Source organism: Bombina bombina, chromosome 3, assembly GCF_027579735.1.
Source record: "Bombina bombina isolate aBomBom1 chromosome 3, aBomBom1.pri, whole genome shotgun sequence".
NCBI classification, from domain to species: Eukaryota; Metazoa; Chordata; class Amphibia; order Anura; family Bombinatoridae; genus Bombina; species Bombina bombina.
Genome location: NC_069501.1, coordinates 1,239,260,312 through 1,239,283,542, shown reverse-complemented (window position 1 = coordinate 1,239,283,542; position 23,231 = coordinate 1,239,260,312). Strand labels below are relative to the sequence as shown.

General features: G+C 37.6%; 1 protein-coding gene across 1 annotated transcript in view; it reads right to left on the bottom strand.

Annotated features, from left to right (window-relative positions):
- Nucleotides 1-23,231, bottom strand: part of XRRA1 (X-ray radiation resistance associated 1) — a 201,862-nt gene that overhangs the window by 166,205 nt on the left and 12,426 nt on the right. Inside the window, exons 3-4 of the mRNA XM_053708752.1 lie at nucleotides 11,224-11,405; nucleotides 10,812-10,883 (exon numbers count right to left, since the gene is read on the bottom strand). Coding sequence (XP_053564727.1) covers nucleotides 10,812-10,883; nucleotides 11,224-11,405 — 254 coding nt within the window. The remainder of the gene's footprint in view (nucleotides 1-10,811; nucleotides 10,884-11,223; nucleotides 11,406-23,231) is intronic.

The window sequence follows — 23,231 nt, the reverse complement described above, 5'->3', positions numbered from 1 at the left end:
TGTCCCACTATCTATTAAGCCCAGAGAGGGAGTGATAGTTTGCAACCTATAAATCCAGTATAGTTCCTGTTTCTTTAACAGTTTATAACTATCACCGCCTCTTAAAGGGGGCATTACTCTGTCAATTTCCTTCACTGTCATGTTAAACACATTGGTCATATGGAACAGGTTATGGTGTCTTGCTACTGCTGACTCTTTAACAAAGTCCTTGGTATCTCTAATATGTTCCCTTACTCGTGACCTCAATTCTCTAGAGGCCTGACCTACATATTGAAGAAAACAGAGCTTACACTCAAGTAAATAAACTACAAATGAACTCCGACAGTTAGCATAGAATTTACTAGGAAACTCCTCATTGACTTTTGAACCCATTACCGACCTGTAGAACTCCACAAGTAATGCACGTACCGTTCCCACATCTATACGTGCCCTTCCTATTTAACCATTCACTATTGCTAGTGGATCCTGTACATACAAGACTCAAGGCCAGCTTAGTGGATAGAGTCATCGGTTTTTTAGGAACAAATTTGCAATTCTCAATTACATTAGACAAAGTATTATCATTTTTTAATATATTTAAATTGTTCCTCAATATGGAACAAACCATGTAAAACTGACTAGAATACTCAGTTGTAAATACCACTTTGTCCTGTGTGACCTCATTGGTTCTCTTAGTACTGGTGATCAAACCACTTTGCTTTAATTTTTTAACCTCATCAAATGTATTTTCCAATTGCTTTCTATCATAACCTCTAGCTTGGAGGCAATCAATTAAAGCTCTAGCTTGTCTGTCAAAACTCATTGGAGTTTGTATTTCGCCGTAGACTCATAAACTGTCCCCTGGGAATAGACCTCACCAAATGTGGTGGGTGACATGATTTGGCATGCAAAATAGTATTCCCAGAGGTCGGTTTACGAAATGTGTCACTAATGACAACACCACTTAAGGCATCTTCACAGAGATTTAGATCCAAGAAGTTAACTGAATTACTGGGAGGATCACCAACAAATCTCAAGTTGAGGTCATTAGTATTCAAGTATTCTTTAAATTTCTCATAATCAAATGGTTCCTTGACAAAAAAAGATCTAATCATCAATGAACCGCATATACATTACTATGCTGTCCTTGAATAGATTACTATCAGTGTATAAATAAGCGGCATCCAACCAACCTGCATACAGATTTGCAAAATAGGGAGCGAATTTCGCCCTCATGGCAGTTCCGTAAGTCTGTATGTAGAATTCTCTGTTAAACATAAAGAAATTATGCTTCAAAAGAAAATCAACCACCTCACAAAAAAAAACCAACTTATTCACATTGGAGAATCGGGTAAAGTTATCCAAAAAGTAGTTGACAGCCCGTATACCAAGAGAGCGTGGTATACAAGAATACAGCGAGACTGCATCAACAACAACCCATTTGAAACTACTTTCCCATTGAATATTCGAAACTACATTTAACACATGACTAGAGTCCCTCAAATAGCTTTTTAAAACCTGAACAAGAGGCTGTAGGATAGAGTCAATCCATTCGGATGTAGATTCAAATAAGGACCCAATCCCAGAAATAATGGGACGTCCAGGAGGTTTATTGACACTTTTGTGGGTTTTGGGGAGATAATAAAATATGGGTATACGGGGGGTCTCAGGGATAAGTGACTCAACCAAAACCCTGTCCAATAGTCCTAATGCAATGGCCTGTTCAAGGATTTTAAACAATTTAGATCTAAAGATAAGGGTGGGATTAGCATGTAACTTTCTGTATGTGCTCATGTCTAAAAGCTGTCTCAGGCTTTCATTGACATAGTCAACTTTATTCAGCACAACCATATTCCCACCCTTGTCGGAAGACCTAATAACAATATCTTTATTATTTCCAAGTATGGTCAAAGCTTCTCTTTCTTTATGTGTTAAATTGGAAACATGTTTTTGTGATTTAATCTTTTCATCCAACTGCAATATTTCCTTTTCAATACGCTTCTGGTATACATTCAAAGCAGGACCCCTATACTGGATGGGGTAAAAATCAGATGAGCGTTTAATTGGCAAGGGAATATCGCAGTTATTAGGCCCAAACTCATTTTCCAAGCTTTGTAACTGAGCCAAAGCTATCAGAAGGAAAATGCAAAGATCCAGCATTTGAACCTCTAGGTTCTACCTGTTGGTTAGCATAACAAACTTGACCCTGACATTGTACAGCAAAAAACCTCTTCAAGGTTAATTTTCTTACAAACTTATTTACATCTAAAAGGGTTCTAAAAGCTGAAAAAGTATTAGTTGGAGCAAAACCTAAACGCTTATATAAGTGAAATATGATCTTTGGTCAACTCAAAATCTGATAAATTAAGGACAGTTAATGTCTCTTTTGATCTTTGTTCTTCCTTGTGGATTGTTGGCATATACTCAGAGATGCATGCATGTATATACACACGTATATACACATATATATATAAAAAACTACCCCTTTATTTATTTATTGAGCATTGGATGTATGGTTATGATATAGAATTCTGTTTATAAGTGAGGACATTTTTTCACAAGATGTTGTTCCATTTTGCTAAGGGTTTACTGTTTAATGTTTACTGTCAATTATCACACATTTTCTTTGTACTTACATTTTTCTGTGTACTTGTGCTATATTTGCTCTTAGTAATATGATGTATTTTTACTGCTTATGCATATATTTTATTTATCACAAACGTTTTTAATTACTTGATTGCAGGCTGATTAGGTCCCTTTAAATGGGGAGTCTGCACAGCGTCCAATAATGATTAAGTGCCTGGTGTGGCACGAAACTAGTCAGGATATTCCTGATATGTACTTTTGTTTTTTAAACCAATAAAGCTGTTGTTATTTATTCAGCCCTTCTGTGCCTCTTTTGTTGTGCGGCTGCATAATTTCAATTTTTCCCCCTAACATAAACCTCTTGCCTAATAACCTCTAAACCGCCGTCCCCCCACATCGCCAACACTAAATAAAGTTATTAACACCATAACCACCTTCCCACCACATCGCCAACACTAAATAAAGCTATTAACCCCTAAACCACCGCCCCCCACACCGCCAACACTAAATAAAGCTATTAACTCCTAAACCGCCATCCCCCCCACATCGCCAACACTAAATAAAGATATTAACCCCTAAACCACCATCCCCCCGCATCACAACTACCTAAATTAAACTATTAACCTCTAAACCTAACACCCCCTAACTTTAACATAATCAAAATATAAATAAATTAAATCTATAAACCAAAGAAATAGAAAAGCGCACAAATGCACCTACATAGTGCAAATCAATTTATTTGAAACAAACACAAACGTGTGGTAAAAAACCCCCGTAGGGTATCTACTCACATGATCCAACCTCAAACTATATGAGGTATGTAAAGGCATACATATAGATCACAGCATAGGATGGAGGTTTACTGCAAATCCAAGGTCTCCTTTGTCCGTAACTCCCTGCTGGTAAAACTGTGAGTGTTAATTACACATATGTTGGAGCTGCTGTGGTCAAAACAGTGACACCGTGGAAGTCCTGGATGCCGTACAATTTGCACCAGATGTTTAGTCACAACCACAAACAGACCGCTGAGTGATTTAAAAAAAAAGCCGCTCACTCGGAGCACTCAGACACAGCTGATCGCTAGTCACTGACGTAAGGTGGGCGTGGCCTTAAGCGTTTTGTGTAAATAAAATACATTAAAGTTACAATATACTAACTACCTTAAAATAATTAAAAATTTAAAGCCTATTGGCTGATTTTAATTTGTCAGCCAACAGAAATGCAAGGGTGCCCCCATATAAAAGGGGTACCTTGTATTCAATCTTCAGTGTGCGGCTAGAGAACGCATGAAGAGGACCTCCGTGTCGTGCGAATAAAGAGGATCGCCGAGGACTTCTCAGTCGCCACCGGTATGAAGCTACAAGATGGATTGCCTGGATGAAGATTGAAGAAGATGGTCCTGCAATGAATGAAGATGGAGCCTCTGGGATGAAGATGTTTTGCTGGCCTTCATCAATGGTGAGTACCAATTTTGGGGTGAATGTTTTTGGTTTGTTTTTTTTTAGATTAGGGCTATTTTTATTTTTAATGGGCTGAAAAAGAGCTGAATGCCCTTTTAAGTGCAATGCCCATACAAATGCCCTTTTCAGGCAATGGGAAAGATTAGGGTTTTTTTTGTCAGTTTTTTTTTATTTTGGGGGGTTGGGGGTTGTAATGTTAGAGGGTAATTTCTTTATTTCTTTTTTTTTTTGCAAAAGAGCTGTTAACTTTAGGGCAATGCCTTACAAAAGGCCCTTTTAAGGGCTTTTGGTAGTTTATTTATAGATTGGGGGTTTTTTTATTTTGGGGTGGGTTGCTTTTTTTTTTTTTAAATGGGGGTATTAGAATAGGAATCATTTTTATTATTTTGGATAATTTTTTGTAATGGTAGTTTTTTTTTGTTGTTGTAATTTTAGTGTTTATTATTTTTTGTCATTGTAGTTTTTATTATTTTTAGTATTGTTAGGTTTTTTGTTTTTTTTAATTTTCTTTAGGTTTTTCTTAATAACAAGTAAAGTTAGTTTTTTTTTTAGTTTAAGCTTAGGTTTTAATTTTGTTTCACAGGTAAGTTTTTATTTAATATAAGGTAGTTAGTATATTGTAACTAATTTAGGTGTATTTTAATTTTGTTAAAGTTAGTGGGTGTTAGGTATATGGGTTAATAGTTGAATTTTGGTAGTTGCAATGCGGGGGGTAGCGGTTTAGGGGTTAATAGTTTAATTTAGGTAGTTGCGATGTGGGGAGAAGGCGGTTTAGGGGTTAATAGGTTTATTTATTAATTGTGATACGGGGATGGCGGTTTAGGGGTTAATAGGTTTATTTATTAGTTGCGATGTTGGGGGTGGCAGTTTAGGGGATAATAGGTTTATTTATTAGTTGCAATGTGGGGGGTAACTACTGGTCTTTGAATGCGGAATAGATTGTTGGGGTATAGGCCATAACAATCGCTGTAAAGCCATACCGCGCGACTTGTAATATCAAGTAGGTGACCATTCTGCACACAAAGACCATTTTGCAAGCGGTAAAGCCATCCCGCGCAACTTGTAATCCGGGCCATAGACTGCTGTAGACATGTTCATACTCCTAAACTCCTATCAGTCTACCTAGGTAATAGGTAGCATTATCTTTCTTTTTAAACAATAAAAAAAAATCAAGTACACTATCCCTTTAAGAGCCATAAGCACTTCTTTAACAGTATATTCTATGTAGCTTTTCGTGATTTTGTTTACATCTTTTAGCTTTGATATTGCTCAGATTATAAAATACATTTACTGCATAAGAACATTTGTATAGCCATTTTATACAACAGGGGTAAGTTTATCTACTGTTCTGATTCCATAACTTATAACAACAATATGATAATAGTTCTGTGGGTTTAGACATTGGGAACAAATGCATAATTACACCAATGTGATTGCCAAGGTGCGGTTATCATTTGTTAGAAGGAAGAGGGAAATTGTTAAGGGTGAGAGAAAAGATGGGTTACGTGGTAAAATAATGGTGATGTTTTATGAGTCAAGGAATGGAGGTAGTCAAGGGGTGTTTGGGAAGAACAGTTGCAGCACAGAGAGGTTTTAGTTGTGGATAGATAAGTGACAGGCTAGTAAAGTAAGTGCTGGCTAAGAACAGTAATGAGGGACAGAGTTTAGAACTGACCAGATATAAAGGGACAGTTTAGACAAAATTAAACTAGCATGATTCAGATAGGGCATTCATTTTAGTGGGATTAATTTAAAGGGACGTGAAACCCAACAATTTTCTTTGATGATTCAGATAGAGAATACAATTTTAAACAACTTTCCAATTTACTTCTATTATTTCATTTGCTTCCTTCTCTTGCTATCCTTTGCTGAAAGGTTTATCTAGCTAAGCTCAGGAGCAGCAAAGAACCTAGGTTCTCGTTGCTGATTGGTGGCTGCATATATATTCTCATTGGCTCACACATTTGTTCAGTCAGCAACCAGTAGTGCATTGATGCTCATTCAACAAATTATACCAAGAGAATGAAACAAATTGTTTAATAGAAGTAAATTAGAAAGTTGTTTAAAATTGTATTCTCTATCAGAATCATGAAAGTATAGTTTTCAGTTTTATGTCCCTTTAAGCTCAATTGGAGCTTTTTTTGTTAGAATATTGGATTAGTATAGGTTGAACTCGATGGACTTTGGTCTTTTTTCAACCTCATCTACTATGTTACTATGTTACATGCAATTTTAAACAACTTTCCAATTTACTTTTATCATCGAATTTGCTTGTTCTATTGGTATTCTTTGTTGAAAGCTAAATCTAGGTAGGCTCATAAAGGCCGCTCTCCCTGAATTTTGACAGTTTTTCACAGTTAAACAGTGCTAGTTTATGTGTGCCATATAGATAACATTGTGTTCACTCTCAGAGTTATTTATGAGTCAGCACTGATTGGTTAAAATGTAAGTCTGTCAAAAGAACTGAGATAAGGGGGAAGTCTAACGGCTAGATTTAGAGTTGGGCGGTAGCCGTCAAAACCAGCGTTAGAGGGTCCTAACGCTGGTTTTTACCGCCCTCTGGTATTTGGAGTCAGTCAGGAAAGGGTCTAACGCTCACTTTACAGCCGTGACTTTTCCATACCGCAGATCCCCCTACGCCATTTGCGTATCCTATCTTTTCAATGGGATCTTTCTAACGCCGGTATTTAGAGTCGTGGCTGAAGTGAGCGTTAGAAATCTAACTACAAAACTCCAGCCGCAGAAAAAAGTCAGTAGTTAAGAGCTTTCTGGGCTAACGCCGTTTCATAAAGCTCTTAACTACTGTGCTCTAAAGTACACTAACACCCATAAACTACCTATGTACCCCTAAACCGAGGTCCCCCCACATCGCCGCCACTCTATTAAATTTTTTAACCCCTAATCTGCCGCTCCGTACACCGCCGCCAGCTAAGTTATCCCTATGTACCCCTAATCTGCTGCCCCTAATACCGCCGACACCTATATTATATTTATTAACCCCTAATCTGCCCCCCCCAACGTTGCCGTCACCTACCTACACTTATTAACCCCTAATCTGCCGAGCAGACCGCACCACTACTATAATAAAGTTATTAACCCCTAATCCGCCTCACTCCCGCCTCAATAACCCTATAATAAATAGTATTAACCCCTAATCTGCCCTCCCTAACATCGGCAACACCTAAATTCAAGTATTAACCCCTAATCTGCCGACCGGAGCTCACCGATACTATAATACATTTATTAACCCCTAAAGCTAAGTCTAACCTTAACCCTAACACCCCCCTAAGTTAAATATAATTTAAATCTAACGAAATAAATTAACTCTTATTAAATAAATTATTCCTATTTAAAGCTAAATACTTACCTGTAAAATAAACCCTAATATATCTACAATATAAATTATAATTATATTGTAGCTATTTTAGGATTAATATTTATTTTACAGGCAACTTTGTATTTATTTTAACCAGGTACAATAGCTATTAAATAGTTAAGAACTATTTAATAGTTACCTAATTAAAATAATTACAAATTACCTGTAAAATAAATCCTAAACTAAGTTACAATTAAACCTAACACTACACTATCAATAAATAAATTAAATAAACTACCTACAATTATCTACAATTAAACCTAACACTACACTATCAATAAATTAATTAAATACAATACCTACAATTAAATACAATTAAATAAACTAACTAAAGTACAAAAAATAAAAAAGAACTAAGTTACAAAAAATAAAAAAAATATTTACAAACATTAGAAAAATATTACAACAATTTTAAACTAATTACACCTACTCTAAGCCCCCTAATAAAATAACAAAGCCCCCCAAAATAAAAAATGCCCTAACCTATTCTAAATTTAAAAAGTTCAAAGCTCTTTTACCTTACCAGCCCTGAAAAGGGCCCTTTGCGGGGCATGCCCCAAAGAATTCAGCTCTTTTGCCTGTAAAAAAAAAACATACAATACCCCCCCCAACATTACAACCCACCACCCACATACCCCTAATCTAACCCAAACCCCCCTTAAATAAACCTAACACTAAGCCCCTGAAGATCTCCCTACCTTGTCTTCACCACACCGGGTCCCGATCTGTCCAGAAGAGCCTCCGAAATCTTCATCCAAGCCCAAGCAGGGGCTGAAGAGTGACGTCCATCCTCCGGCTGAAGTCTGGATCCAAGCGGCAAATGAAGAAGTCCATCTTCGGGAAGAAATCTTCATCTTATCCGGGCAGAAGAGGACATCCGGACCGGCAAACATCTTCATCCAAGCCGCATCTTCTATGTTGTTCCATCGGATGACGAGCGGCTGATCTTGAAGACCTCCGGCGCGGATCCATCCTCTTCGTTCGACGTCCAACTGAAGAATGAAGGTTCCTTTAAGGGATGTCATCCAAGATGGCGTCCCTCGAATTCCGATTGGCTGATAGGATTCTATCAGCCAATCGGAATTAAGGTATGAAAATTCTGATTGGCTGATGGAATCAGCCAATCAGATTCAAGTTCAATCCGATTGGCTGATCCAATCAGCCAATCAGATTGAGCTTGCATTCTATTGGCTGTTCCGATCAGCCAATAGAATGCGAGCTCAATCTGATTGGCTGATCCAATCAGCCAATCGGATTGAACTTGAATCTGATTGGCTGATTCCATCAGCAAATCAGAATTTTCCTACCTTAATTCCGATTGGCTGATAGAATCCGATCAGCCAATCAGAATTCGAGGGACGCCATCTTGGATGACGTCCCTTAAAGGAACCTTCATTCTTCAGTTGGAAGTTGGAAGAAGAAGATGGATCCTCGCTGAAGGTCTTCAAGATGGAGCCGTTCGTCATCGGATGAAGATAGAAGATGCCGCTTGGATCAAGATGGTTGCCGGTCCGGATCTCCTCTTCTTTGATAGAAGACTTCAGCCGGATTATGGATCGCCAGCCCCCGCTTGGGCTTGGATCAAGACTTCGGAGGACGGATCGGTGAACCTGGCATGGTGAAGATAAGGTAGGAAGATCTTCAGGGGCTTAGTGTTAGATTTATTTAAGGGGGGTTTGGGTTAGATTAGGGGTATGTGGGTGGTGGGTTGTAATGTTGGGGGGGTATTGTATGTTTCTTTTTTACAGGCAAAAGAGCTGAATTCTTTGGGGCATGCCCCGCAAATGGCCCTTTTCAGGGCTGGTAAGGTAAAAGAGCTTTGAACTTTTTAATTTTAGAATAGGGTAGGGCATTTTTTTATTTTGGGGGTCTTTTTTATTTTATTAGGGGGCTTAGAGTAGGTGTAATTAGTTTAAAATTGTTGTAATTTTTTTTAATGTTTGTAAATATTTTTTATTTTTTGTAATTTAGTTCTTTTTTATTTTTTGTAATTTAGTTAGTTTATTTAATTGTAGTTAATTGTAGGTATTGTATTTAATTAATTTATTGATAGTGTAGTGTTAGGTTTAATTGTAGGTAATTGTAGGTATTTTATTTAATTTATTTATTGATAGTGTAGTGTTAGGTTTAATTGTAACTTAGGTTAGGATTTATTTTACAGGTAATTTTGTAATTATTTTAACTAGGTAGCTATTAAATAGTTATTAACTATTTAATAGCTATTGTACCTGTTTAAAATAATTACAAAGTTGCCTGTAAAATAAATATTAATCCTAAAATAGCTACAATATAATTATAATTTATATTGTAGCTATATTAGGGTTTATTTTACAGGTAAGTATTTAGCTTTAAATAGGAATAATTTATATAATAAGATTAAATTTATTTCGTTAGATTTAAATTATATTTAACTTAGGGGGGTGTTAGTGTTAGGGTTAGACTTAGCTTTAGGGGTTAATCCATTTATTAGACTAGCGGCAAGATCCGATCGGCAGATTAGGGGTTAATTATTGTAGGTAGCTGGCGGCGACGTTGTGGGGGGCAGATTAGGGGTTAATAAATATAATATAGGGGTCGGCTGTGTTAGGGGCAGCAGATTAGGGGTACATAGGTATAATGTAGGTTGCGGCGGTATACGGAGCGGCAGATTAGGGGTTAAAAAAAATATGCAGGTGTCAGCGATAGCGGGGGGCGGCAGATTGGGGATTAATAAGTGTAAGGTTAGGGGTGTTTAGACTCGGGGTACATGTTAGGGTGTTAGGTGCAGACATAGGAAGTGTTTCCCCATAGTAAACAATGGGGCTGCGTTAGGAGCTGAACGCTGTTTTTTTGCAGGTGTTAGGTTTTTTTTCAGCTCAAACTGCCCCATTGTTTTCTATGGGGGAATCGTGCACGAGCACGTTTTTGAAGCTGGCCACGTCCGTAAGCAACGCTGGTATTTAGAGTTGCAGTGGCGGTAAATATGCTCTACGCTCCTTTTTTGGAGCCTAACGCAGCCATTCTGTGAACTCTAAATACCAGCGGTATTTAAAAGGTGTGGGGGGGAAAAAGCACGCGTAGCTAACGCACCCCTTTGGCCGCAGAACTCTAAATCTAGCCGTAAGGTAATTACAGAAGTAAAAAGTGTATTATTATAACTGTGTTGGTTATGCAAAACTGGGGGGCGGGTAATAAAGCGATTATCTATCTTTTTAAACAATAAACATTTTTAAGATGGTGACATGACAGGATATCATATCTTGTAATTGTAATATGTATACTGTTCAGGATGGCTGTAAAATATCACTATAGTTTACTAGTCAGAGGTTAAAAACTGCTAACCCAGAAGAAAAAAGTTACAAGTCCATTCAATGCTAAAGACAGAAAAAAGTCTGGGGCTAGTAAAATAGTGAGTATGATGTTTCACTTACTGAAGTCAGGAACTTGTCACTCACGTCCACAGAACACAGATCTGAAGGTTTCTCCGCATAATGAGTTTTCATCTGAAATGAAGAATTTCAAATAATCCTCAAAATTCCCTCCATGACAATAGCAAAGCTCATCTTTAACTTCAAACCACTTTCATTTTATCTTTTACATCTAAGTATACTGAATATCTATTTTACATCACTGTGTAAAAGTCTCTTAATAATACTAGAATGTCAAATCTTGCTATTCACATATACAAATGTCAAATGTCCTTATTTATTATCACAATATCAAATGTTACTCTGAAGATCACAACCTTTAACTGGTACAAGTTGTGCTGTCTATGCTATTGTTAATATAACATATATTGATAAAACTACTAAATGACTTTTATGGATGTTCTTAGCCAAGTACCAAAAATAATCCATCTAGAATGTTTTCACGATTCTCAGAAGCCTTGCTTGGGGAGCAACTTCTTGCACGACGGGTCTTCTTTCTGTATGAGATGCCCTTTTGTTCAGCTGATGTGGAACAGACCATGGCCCTGAAATTCCTTTCCTGGTCAGCTTTATAAGCCACACGCCAGTGCCCAGCCCCTGTGAACAAAGAAGGTACAAAAAAACGTTACCTAGCTAGCTAACAAAACTTTTTGACTGAAACATAACCTTATATAATAGATAGGTTTAAGACCTTTAATAAAAATGATAGTGAAACAGTCATTTGAAATGTTTATTATAGGACTGGGCGATATGGGGGGAAAACAATTCACGTTAGCACCCCCTGTAACCCCCATAAGCCTAATCAGTTCCCACTGTAACCCTGCACCCCATGTAACCCTGATAAGCCCCCCTCTGTAACCTACATAAGCCCCATCAGCTCCCACTGTAACCCGCCAATAAGCACTCTCTTTAACATCATAAGCACCGCCTGTAACTACCATCAGCCACCAACCCACATAAGTCCCGGCGCACCCACCTCCCTGTAACCCACATCAGCCACAGCGCACCCCGGTAAGTCGGCCCCCTTCCCTGTAACCCGCATCAGCCAGAGCGCACCCCCTCTCCCTGTAACCCACATCAGCCACAGCACTCCCCGGTAAGGTGGCCCCCCTCCCTGTAACCCGCATCAGCCTCAGCGCTCCCCAGTAAGTCGGCTCAATGTCGCAAGGCAGGCACGACAAGTCAGCGGCCCTCCTGTACATAATAGGTGACGTCAAATGGGGCGGGGCTAAAAATGGCATACTCTCGTGGTTTTAAAACCGCGGTGATTAATCGCGGTTTAAAATCGCATCCACAATTAATCGTGCAGCCCTAGTTGAGTACCAACAACATTACATAAAAATGTAACAATTTTAATATGTGCTTACAAATAGACTTAGGGCTAGTTTCCATTAAGAACAAAACAACAGGGTGTCAGTGGCGCCAAAGGCTGACTGTCTATCCATATAATTGTCCAAAGGAAATCTGATTAATATAAAAAGTAACTTAAAAAAGAACTATGTGATTAAGCGATCTGATCAGTTGTCCAACTACTCAGGAAGCACAAATATCGGCACTATTTAAATGAAGATATATATAGTTATGATTAGTTCAAAAATTGCAGTTGTAAAATAATACTAAATTCAATATAAATATAACTACATAAATAATTTAATAACAACAATACATATAAATACACCGGTGTATATTAACGGGATACAATGTAAAAGTTATACAATACCTAAAATAAAAGAGCTAAAAATGTATACTAAACACTCCAACAATGGATACGTAATAGCAACAGTGTAAACAAATTCGTTTCTGCCTAATAGCTGAAAATATATTTGATCACAAATTATAATGTGACTGATTGGTGGTCAGTGTTCATAAAAACAAATGTTCAACTTGATTTTTAGAAGGCCAATATTTTCATAAAAATGCAGTCAATGCAGGGTTAAATTTTGCCGTGAATCTTCGGCTCTCGAGTTCTGAATTTTTAAAGCACTCTGCTTTTTGCAGATCGTAAGTCTGTAAGTGCAGTTCGTAGTAGTGGATATATGAATTTGTACTCACTCAGAGTTGTCAGCGTCTTCGCTTGGTTTTCGTCACCTGTTAGCAAGTGGGTGTTTGGTGATGGTCCAATGAGGACTGAAGCAGTGCGTGCAAGGCAGGCACGACAAGTCAGCGGCCCTCCTGTACATAATAGGTGGCGTCAAATGGGGCGGGGCTAAAAATTGCATACTCTCGTGGTTTTAAAACCGCGGTGATTAATTGCGGTTTAAAATCGCATCCACGATTAATCGTGCAGCCCTAGTTGAGTACCAACAACATTACATAAAAATGTAACAATTTTAATATGTGCTTACAAATAGACTTAGGGCTAGTTTCCATTAAGGTGGTATAGTTCGGAAACTGGTTGTAACATAACGATTCTCCATAGACTTTAATGGAAAAAAATGTTTTTTACCACCAGTTTCCAAACTTTACCCCCTCAATGGAAACTAGCCCTTAGTTTCTATTGCTGTTGTTAAAGGGACAGGAAACCCCCACATTTTCTTTCATGATTTGGATAGAACAATTTTTAACAACTTTACAATTTACTTCTAGTATCAAATTTGCTTCATTCTCTTGTTATCCTTTGCTGAAGGAACCTTGCTGCGCTACTGGTAGCTAGCTGAACACATCTAGTTTAGCCAATTACAAGAGACAAATGTGTGCAGGCACCAATTAGCAGCTAGCTGCAACTAGTGTAGGATATGTGCATATTATTTTTCAACAAGGGATAACAAGAGAACGAATCCTAATGCAAGAGAGCCTTTTATTAGTGCAGGTTGCAGGTCCATCTTATCTACACTGTACATCTATACATCATTAGGCAGATGTATATTATTAGTATTGCTTACAAAAAAACTTTGCACCAGGGCCCTCTGTTGAGTAGGTGCGCTACTGTCGCCAAGAGGCGTTTTATCATACATCCTTGCAATTCTGGCAATATATTCAAATCCCCACCACCACCTACATTAGAGGTGTAATGTAAATGATCCCTTTACACAGTATTGTATGGCAATATAGTTTACATGTGTCAACCGAAACTCAAACGCTTTTGTTACAATGCAATAGTGAAACTAGAACATCAATAATACACCTATAGGAGCTGTGGGATTGTCTTCTATGAAATATTTATATCCCAAACATGAAATCTTCCTAAAAAAAGCACATCAAAAGCAAAAAACACGATTTTTAAAAGCGTGACAATAATTTAAATACATATTATTGCAGTATACAATAAAATACATATAAATAAAGCATTGTATATGCAAGTATAATATAACCACAGTTCCACAGCTCCTATTGGTTTAATAGTACGTTTTTTTTTGTTTTTGTCTTGACTTTATTAACAAAGGAGATTGCAGACATAAGGAATATATAGGCATTCTGTGGGAATTTGATGTGCGTTTCATTGGAGTAACTTGTAGTTTAATGGGGAAACATTATTGTGAGTTTTTAATATTCAAAGCACTGTCCTCCATCTTAGCTATCCCTTTTCAGCCATACAGTCTCGCCAGCTTTTCAGTACGAGAATTTCCATTATGAGAAATCTAGAGAATTTACAATGAAACTTTATTTACATATGCATAATTTGACATGTTCCTTTTGTTTCAGAAAACGCACAGTCTATGTTGTGTAAGAAAACTTCAAATAACCCCCCCCACAGACACCGCAGATAAGTGGCGATGTGGGAGGAATTTTACTGACGCTGCGATCCCTGTTATTTCCTATGGGAGACACATTGGCACTTGTCGGAACAGAGAGGTTCAACTCACTTTTTTGGAATATATCACCAGCCCCACAGATTGCGAGACTGGCAAGGCCAAAAGGGCCATTTCTGGTGGGTCTGCCAATGTTTTGATCATCAGGGCTAACACCATTGTCATCGGCCGTGTAATAATTTGCTACATTTGCCTTTTCGGATTGGTGTATTTTTTTTGTACATTCACTTTAATAAAAAAAAAATTGTAAATTATTTATAATTATTTTTAAAAATGTTCTTTTTTTGTGATAATTATTTCTCACACATGCTCAATGGTTATAGATACACAGAATGTAACACTTTTGTCTGGCCAGGCAAGAGTCATTTATACATATGGGGAGAGCACCCACAAAAAGGCTAAAGTGTAAACAGATAAACCATAAATAACTAATAAATGCATTATAAAGATGTAAATAAACAATAAATAAATTGTAAAATTATTACAATCTTAAGTAATAAACAAATGGATAAAATAAACACATGAAATAGTGTTAGTTTAGTGCATTTGCGTATTTAACTTAAAAAAAACAGATCCCAAAGAAAAATGAAAAAAGTGGTAAAAAAGAAAAAATATATATGTGTTGAGTCCATGGAAAATATGTGTTGAATAGTCGCTTCAAAGTATCACTTACAGATGTCTTAAAAACTGTATATGACTGTCTCTATGTAAAATATCCAAATTTAGAATATAAAAGGTCCACTGTGACCCTTAGGTGAAAACAATATATGTGCTGGAAATAATATTCTGCTAAGGTACTCTTAGAGCCTACGCGTTTCAGCCTACAAACCGGTCCTTTTTTCAAGACTAAAGAGTATTTAGAAAAATGGATGCTTAAATAAACTTAATAGACCAATAGTATTTTGGGTACGGATTGGCACCAAAAAAATCCTTCTAAATAAGTGGATAATATTATATAAAACATAATTTATGTAAGAACTTACCTGATAAATTCATTTCTTTCATATTAACAAGAGTCCATGAGCTAGTGACGTATGGGATATACATTCCTACCAGGAGGGGCAAAGTTTCCCAAACCTTAAAATGCCTATAAATACACCCCTCACCACACCCACAAATCAGTTTAACGAATAGCCAAGAAGTGGGGTGATAAGAAAAAAAGTGCGAAGCATATAAAATAAGGAATTGGAATAATTGTGCTTTATACAAAAAAATCATAACCACCACAAAAAAGGGTGGGCCTCATGGACTCTTGTTAATATGAAAGAAATGAATTTATCAGGTAAGTTCTTACATAAATTATGTTTTCTTTCATGTAATTAACAAGAGTCCATGAGCTAGTGACGTATGGGATAATGACTACCCAAGATGTGGATCTTTCCACACAAGAGTCACTAGAGAGGGAGGGATAAAATAAAGACAGCCAATTCCTGCTGAAAATAATCCACACCCAAAATAAAGTTTAACAAAAAACATAAGCAGAAGATTCAAACTGAAACCGCTGCCTGAAGAACTTTTCTACCAAAAACTGCTTCAGAAGAAGAAAACACATCAAAATGGTAGAATTTAGTAAAAGTATGCAAAGAGGACCAAGTTGCTGCTTTGCAGATCTGGTCAACCGAAGCTTCATTCCTAAACGCCCAGGAAGTAGATACTGACCTAGTAGAATGAGCTGTAATTCTCTGAGGCGGAATTTTACCCGACTCAACATAGGCAAGATGAATTAAAGATTTCAACCAAGATGCCAAAGAAATGGCAGAAGCTTTCTGGCCTTTCCTAGAACCGGAAAAGATAACAAATAGACTAGAAGTCTTACGGAAAGATTTCGTAGCTTCAACATAATATTTCAAAGCTCTAACAACATCCAAAGAATGCAATGATTTCTCCTTAGAATTCTTAGGATTAGGACATAATGAAGGAACCACAATTTCTCTACTAATGTTGTTGGAATTCACAACTTTAGGTAAAAATTCAAAAGAAGTTCGCAACACCGCCTTATCCTGATGAAAAATCAGAAAAGGAGACTCACACGAAAGAGCAGATAATTCAGAAACTCTTCTAGCAGAAGAGATGGCCAAAAGGAACAAAACTTTCCAAGAAAGTAATTTAATGTCCAATGAATGCATAGGTTCAAACGGAGGAGCTTGAAGAGCTCCCAGAACCAAATTCAAACTCCAAGGAGGAGAAATTGACTTAATGACAGGTTTTATACGAACCAAAGCTTGTACAAAACAATGAATATCAGGAAGAATAGCAATCTTTCTGTGAAAAAGAACAGAAAGAGCGGAGATTTGTCCTTTCAAAGAACTTGCGGACAAACCCTTATCTAAACCATCCTGAAGAAACTGTAAAATTCTCGGTATTCTAAAAGAATGCCAAGAAAAATGATGAGAAAGACACCAAGAAATATAAGTCTTCCAGACTCTATAATATATCTCTCGAGATACAGATTTACGAGCCTGTAACATAGTATTAATCACGGAGTCAGAGAAACCTCTATGACCAAGAATCAAGCGTTCAATCTCCATACCTTTAAATTTAAGGATTTCAGATCCGGATGGAAAAAAGGACCTTGTGACAGAAGGTCTGGTCTTAACGGAAGAGTCCATGGTTGGCAAGATGCCATCCGGACAAGATCCGCATACCAAAACCTGTGAGGCCATGCCGGAGCTATTAGCAGAACAAACGAGCATTCCCTCAGAATCTTGGAGATTACTCTTGGAAGAAGAACTAGAGGCGGAAAGATATAGGCAGGATGATACTTCCAAGGAAGTGATAATGCATCCACTGCCTCCGCCTGAGGATCCCGGGATCTGGACAGATACCTGGGAAGTTTCTTGTTTAGATGAGAGGCCATCAGATCTATCTATGGGAGCCCCCACATTTGAACAATCTGAAGAAATACCTCTGGGTGAAGAGACCATTCGCCCGGATGCAACGTTTGGCGACTGAGATAATCCGCTTCCCAATTGTCTACACCTGGGATATGAACCGCAGAGATTAGACAGGAGCTGGATTCTGCCCAAACCAAAATTCGAGATACTTCTTTCATAGCCAGAGGACTGTGAGTCCCTCCTTGATGATTGATGTATGCCACAGTTGTGACATTGTCTGTCTGAAAACAAATGAACGATTCTCTCTTCAGAAGAGGCCAAAACTGAAGAGCTCTGAAAACTGCACGGAGTTCCAAGATATTGATCGGTAATCTCACCTCCTGAGATTCCCAAACTCCTTGTGCCGTCAGAGATCCCCACACAGCTCCCCAACCTGTGAGACTTGCATCTGTTGAAATTACAGTCCAGGTCGGAAGAACAAAAGAAGCCCCCTGAATTAAACGAAGGTGATCTGTCCACCACGTTAGAGAGTGCCGAACAATCGGTTTTAAAGATATTAATTGATATATCTTCGTGTAATCCCTGCACCATTGGTTCAGCATACAGAGCTGAAGAGGTCGCATGTGAAAACGAGCAAAGGGGATCGCGTCCGATGCAGCAGTCATAAGACCTAGAATTTCCATGCATAAGGCTACCGAAGGGAATGATTGAGACTGAAGGTTTCGACAGGCTGTAATCAATTTTAGACGTCTCTTGTCTGTTAAAGACAGAGTCATGGACACTGAATCTATCTGGAAACCCAGAAAGGTTACCCTTGTTTGAGGAATCAAAGAACTTTTTGGTAAATTGATCCTCCAACCATGATCTTGAAGAAACAACACAAGTCGATTCGTATGAGACTCTGCTAAATGTAAAGACTGAGCAAGTACCAAGATATCGTCCAAATAAGGAAATACCACAATACCCTGTTCTCTGATTACAGACAGAAGGGCACCGAGAATCTTTGTGAAAATTCTTGGAGCTGTAGCAAGGCCAAACGGTAGAGCCACAAATTGGTAATGCTTGTCTAGAAAAGAGAATCTCAGGAACTGAAAATGATCTGGATGAATCGGAATATGCAGATATGCATCCTGTAAATCTATTGTGGACATATAATTCCCTTGCTGAACAAAAGGCAATATAGTCCTTACAGTTACCATCTTGAACGTTGGTATCCTTACATAACGATTCAATAATTTTAGATCCAGAACTGGTCTGAAGGAATTCTCCTTCTTTGGTACAATGAAGAGATTTGAATAAAACCCCATCCCCTGTTCCGGAACTGGAACTGGCATAATTACTCCAGCCAACTCTAAATCTGAAACACAATTCAGAAATGCTTGAGCTTTCACTGGATTTACTGGGACATGGGAAAGAAAAAATCTCTTTGCAGGAGGTCTCATCTTGAAACCAATTCTGTACCCTTCTGAAACAATGTTCTGAATCCAAAGATTGTGAACAGAATTGATCCAAATTTCTTTGAAAAAACGTAACCTGCCCCCTACCAGCTGAACTGGAATGAGGGCCGTACCTTCATGTGAACTTAGAAGCAGGCTTTGCCTTTCTAGCAGGCTTGGATTTATTCCAGACTGGAGATGGTTTCCAAACTGAAACTGCTCCTGAGGACGAAGGATCAGGCTTTTGTTCTTTGTTGAAACGAAAGGAACGAAAACGATTGTTAGCCCTGTTTTTACCTTTAGACTTTTTATCCTGTGGTAAAAAAGTTCCTTTCCCACCAGTAACAGTTGAAATAATAGAATCCAACTGAGAACCAAATAATTTGTTTCCCTGGAAAGAAATGGAAAGTAGAGTTGATTTAGAAGCCATATCAGCATTCCAGGTCTTAAGCCATAAAGCTCTTCTGGCTAAGATAGCCAGAGACATAAACCTAACATCAACTCTAATAATATCAAAAATGGCATCACAGATGAAATTATTAGCATGCTGGAGAAGAATAATAATATCATGAGAATCACGATTTGTTACTTGTTGCGCTAGAGTTTCCAACCAAAAAGTTGAAGCTGCAGCAACATCAGCCAATGATATAGCAGGTCTAAGAAGATTACCTGAACATAGATAAGCTTTTCTTAGAAAAGATTCAATTTTTCTATCTAAAGGATCCTTAAACGAGGTACCATCTGACGTAGGAATGGTAGTACGTTTAGCAAGGGTAGAAATAGCCCCATCAACTTTAGGGATTTTGTCCCAAAATTCTAACCTGTCAGGCGGAACAGGATATAATTGCTTAAAACGTTTAGAAGGAGTAAATGAATTACCCAATTTATCCCATTCCTTAGAAATTACTGCAGAAATAGCATTAGGAACAGGAAAGACTTCTGGAATAACCGCAGGAGCTTTAAAAACCTTATCCAAACGTATAGAATTAGTATCAAGAGGACTAGAATCCTCTATTTCTAAAGCAATTAGTACTTCTTTAAGTAAAGAGCGAATAAATTCCATCTTAAATAAATATGAAGATTTATCAGCATCAATCTCTGAGATAGAATCCTCTGAACCAGAAGAGTCCAAAGAATCAGAATGATGGTGTTCATTTAAAAATTCATCTGTAGAGAGAGAAGATTTAAAAGACTTTTTACGTTTACTAGAAGGAGAAATAACAGACAAAGCCTTCTTTATGGATTCAGAAACAAAATCTCTTATGTTATCAGGAACATTCTGCACCTTAGATGTTGAGGGAACTGCAACAGGCAATGGTACATCACTAAAGGAAATATTATCTGCTTTAACAAGTTTGTCATGACAATTATTACAAACAACAGCTGGAGGAATAGCTACCAAAAGTTTACAGCAGATACACTTAGCTTTGGTAGATCCAGCAGGCAGTGGTTTTCCTGTAGTATCTTCTGGCTCAGATGCAACGTGAGACATCTTGCAATATGTAAGAGAAAAAACAACATATAAAGCAAAATAGATCAAATTCCTTATAAGACAGTTTCAGGAATGGGAAAAAAATGCCAAACATCAAGCTTCTAGCAACCAGAAGCAAATGAAAAATGAGACTGAAATAATGTGGAGACAAAAGCGACGCCCATATTTTTTGGCGCCAAATAAGACGCCCACATTATTTGGCGCCTAAATGCTTTTGGCGCCAAAAATGACGCCACATCCGGAACGCCGACATTTTTGGCGCAAAATAACGTCAAAAATGACGCAACTTCCGGCGACACGTATGACGCCGGAAACGGAAAAGAATTTTTGCGCCAAAAAAGTCCGCGCCAAGAATGACGCAATAAAATGAAGCATTTTCAGCCCCCGCGAGCCTAACAGCCCACAGGGAAAAAAGTCAAATTTTTGAGGTAAGAAAAAATATGATAATTTAAAGCATAATCCCAAATATGAAACTGACTGTCTGGAAATAAGGAAAGTTGAACATTCTGAGTCAAGGCAAATAAATGTTTGAATACATATATTTAGAACTTTATAAATAAAGTGCCCAACCATAGCTTAGAGTGTCACAGAAAATAAGACTTACTTACCCCAGGACACTCATCTACATGTTTGTAGAAAGCCAAACCAGTACTGAAACGAGAATCAGTAGAGGAAATGGTAAATATAAGAGTATATCGTCGATCTGAAAAGGGAGGTAAGAGATGAATCTCTACGACCGATAACAGAGAACCTATGAAATAGATCCCGTAGAAGGAGATCACTGCATTCAATAGGCAATACTCTCCTCACATCCCTCTGACATTCACTGCACGCTGAGAGGAAAACCGGGCTCCAACTTGCTGCGGAGCGCATATCAACGTAGAATCTAGCACAAACTTACTTCACCACCTCCCTTGGAGGCAAAGTTTGTAAAACTGATTTGTGGGTGTGGTGAGGGGTGTATTTATAGGCATTTTAAGGTTTGGGAAACTTTGCCCCTCCTGGTAGGAATGTATATCCCATACGTCACTAGCTCATGGACTCTTGTTAATTACATGAAAGAAATGGTGCTTTTAAACACAAAAGTATGAATGATACAAATATAAAAAATATGCATATTTGGATATATATTTAGAGTTTCCCAGATGAAATGTAAATTAAGATAACATAAAAAATGAAATAAGTGAGAAAATAGAAAATGTATATTACTACATATACATTATAAAATAAGATACTATAAATAAATAACATATAGAAACTTATTATAACTGATATATATCTGATTACACCTACTTAAAACTTCAGGCCAGCATCTTTGTTTTATATATTATTTTTAGTAGTGTCATTTTATCATTGTTGACTTTATTGTTATTATTGTATCTGTATACAACTCCAATTCTGAAAAAGTTGGAACAGTATGGAAAATGCAAAATAACAAACAAAAAGAGTATTTTAAAATTCAATTCACCCTGTACTATATTGAAAACACGTTATTAACACATTATTTGATGTTTTACTTTGTGATTTTAATGTTTTTTTGAAAATATACACTCATTTCAAATCAGATGACTGCAACACACTCCAAAAAAAGTTGGGACAGTCGACTGTTTACCACTGTGTAACATCACCTTTTCTTTTAAGAACACGTATTAAGCGTTTGGGCACTGAAGACACCAATTGGTTAAAGGGACACTGAACCCAAATTTTTTCTTTCGTAATTTAGATAGAGCATGCAATTTTAAGCAACTTTCTAATTTACTCATATTATCATTTTTTCTTCATTCTCTTGCTATCTTTATTTGAAAAAGAAAGCATCTGAGCTTTTTTCTTGGTTGAGACTCTGAACAGCATTTTTTGATTGGTGGATGAATTTATCCACCAATCAGCAAGGACAACCCAGGTTGTTCACCAAAAATGGGCCGGCATCTAAACTTACATTCTTGCATTTCAAATAAAGATACCAAGAGAATGAAGAAAATTTGATAATAGGAGTAAATTAGAAAGTTGCTTAAAATGTCATGCTCTATCTGAATCACAAAAGAAAAAATTTGGGTTCAGTGTCCCTTTAAGTTTAGCAAGCAGAATTTTCCCCCATTCATTCATTATGCATATCTTCAGTTGCGCAACTGGACGACGCCTTCGTTACCGTATTTTGTGCTTCATAATGCGCCACACATTCTAAATCAGAGACAGGTCAGGACTGTAGGCAGGCCATGCTAGCTCCCACACTCTCTGCTTACGCAACCATGTGCTTGTAATCCGGGGAATGTGGTTTGGCGTTGTCCTGCTGGAAAATGCAGGGACATCCCTGGAAAAGACAACGTCTGGATGGCAGCATATGTTGCTCCAAAATGTATACATAGCTTTCTGCATTAATGGTGCCCTCACAGATGTGCAAATTACCCATGTCATGGACACTGACACACCCCCAAACCATGACAGATGCAATTTCTTTGGTCTTGACGCTGATAACAGCTTGGATGGTCCTTTTCCTCTTTGGTCAAGAGAACACAACAGCTGTTTGTTCCAAAAACTATTTAAAAAGTTGACTTGTCGGACCACAAAACACGATTCCACTGTACAACTGTCCGTCTCAGATGAGACCAAGCCCAGAGAAGTTGGTGGTGCTTCTGGACTGTGTTGATGTAGGGCTTCTGTTTGGCATAATAAAGCCTTAACTTGCATCTGTGGATGCAGCGGCGAATGGTGTTGACTGACAAAGATTTATCAAAGTATTCCCGAGCCCATGTCAGGATATCCATTACAGACTTATGACGGTTTTTGAGACAGTGACGTCTGAGAGTTTGTAGATCACGTGCATTCAGAAATGGTTTTCGGACTTGCCCTTTACACACCAAGATTTTACTGAATACTTTTAATCTTTTAATTATATTGTGCACTATAGAAGGTGA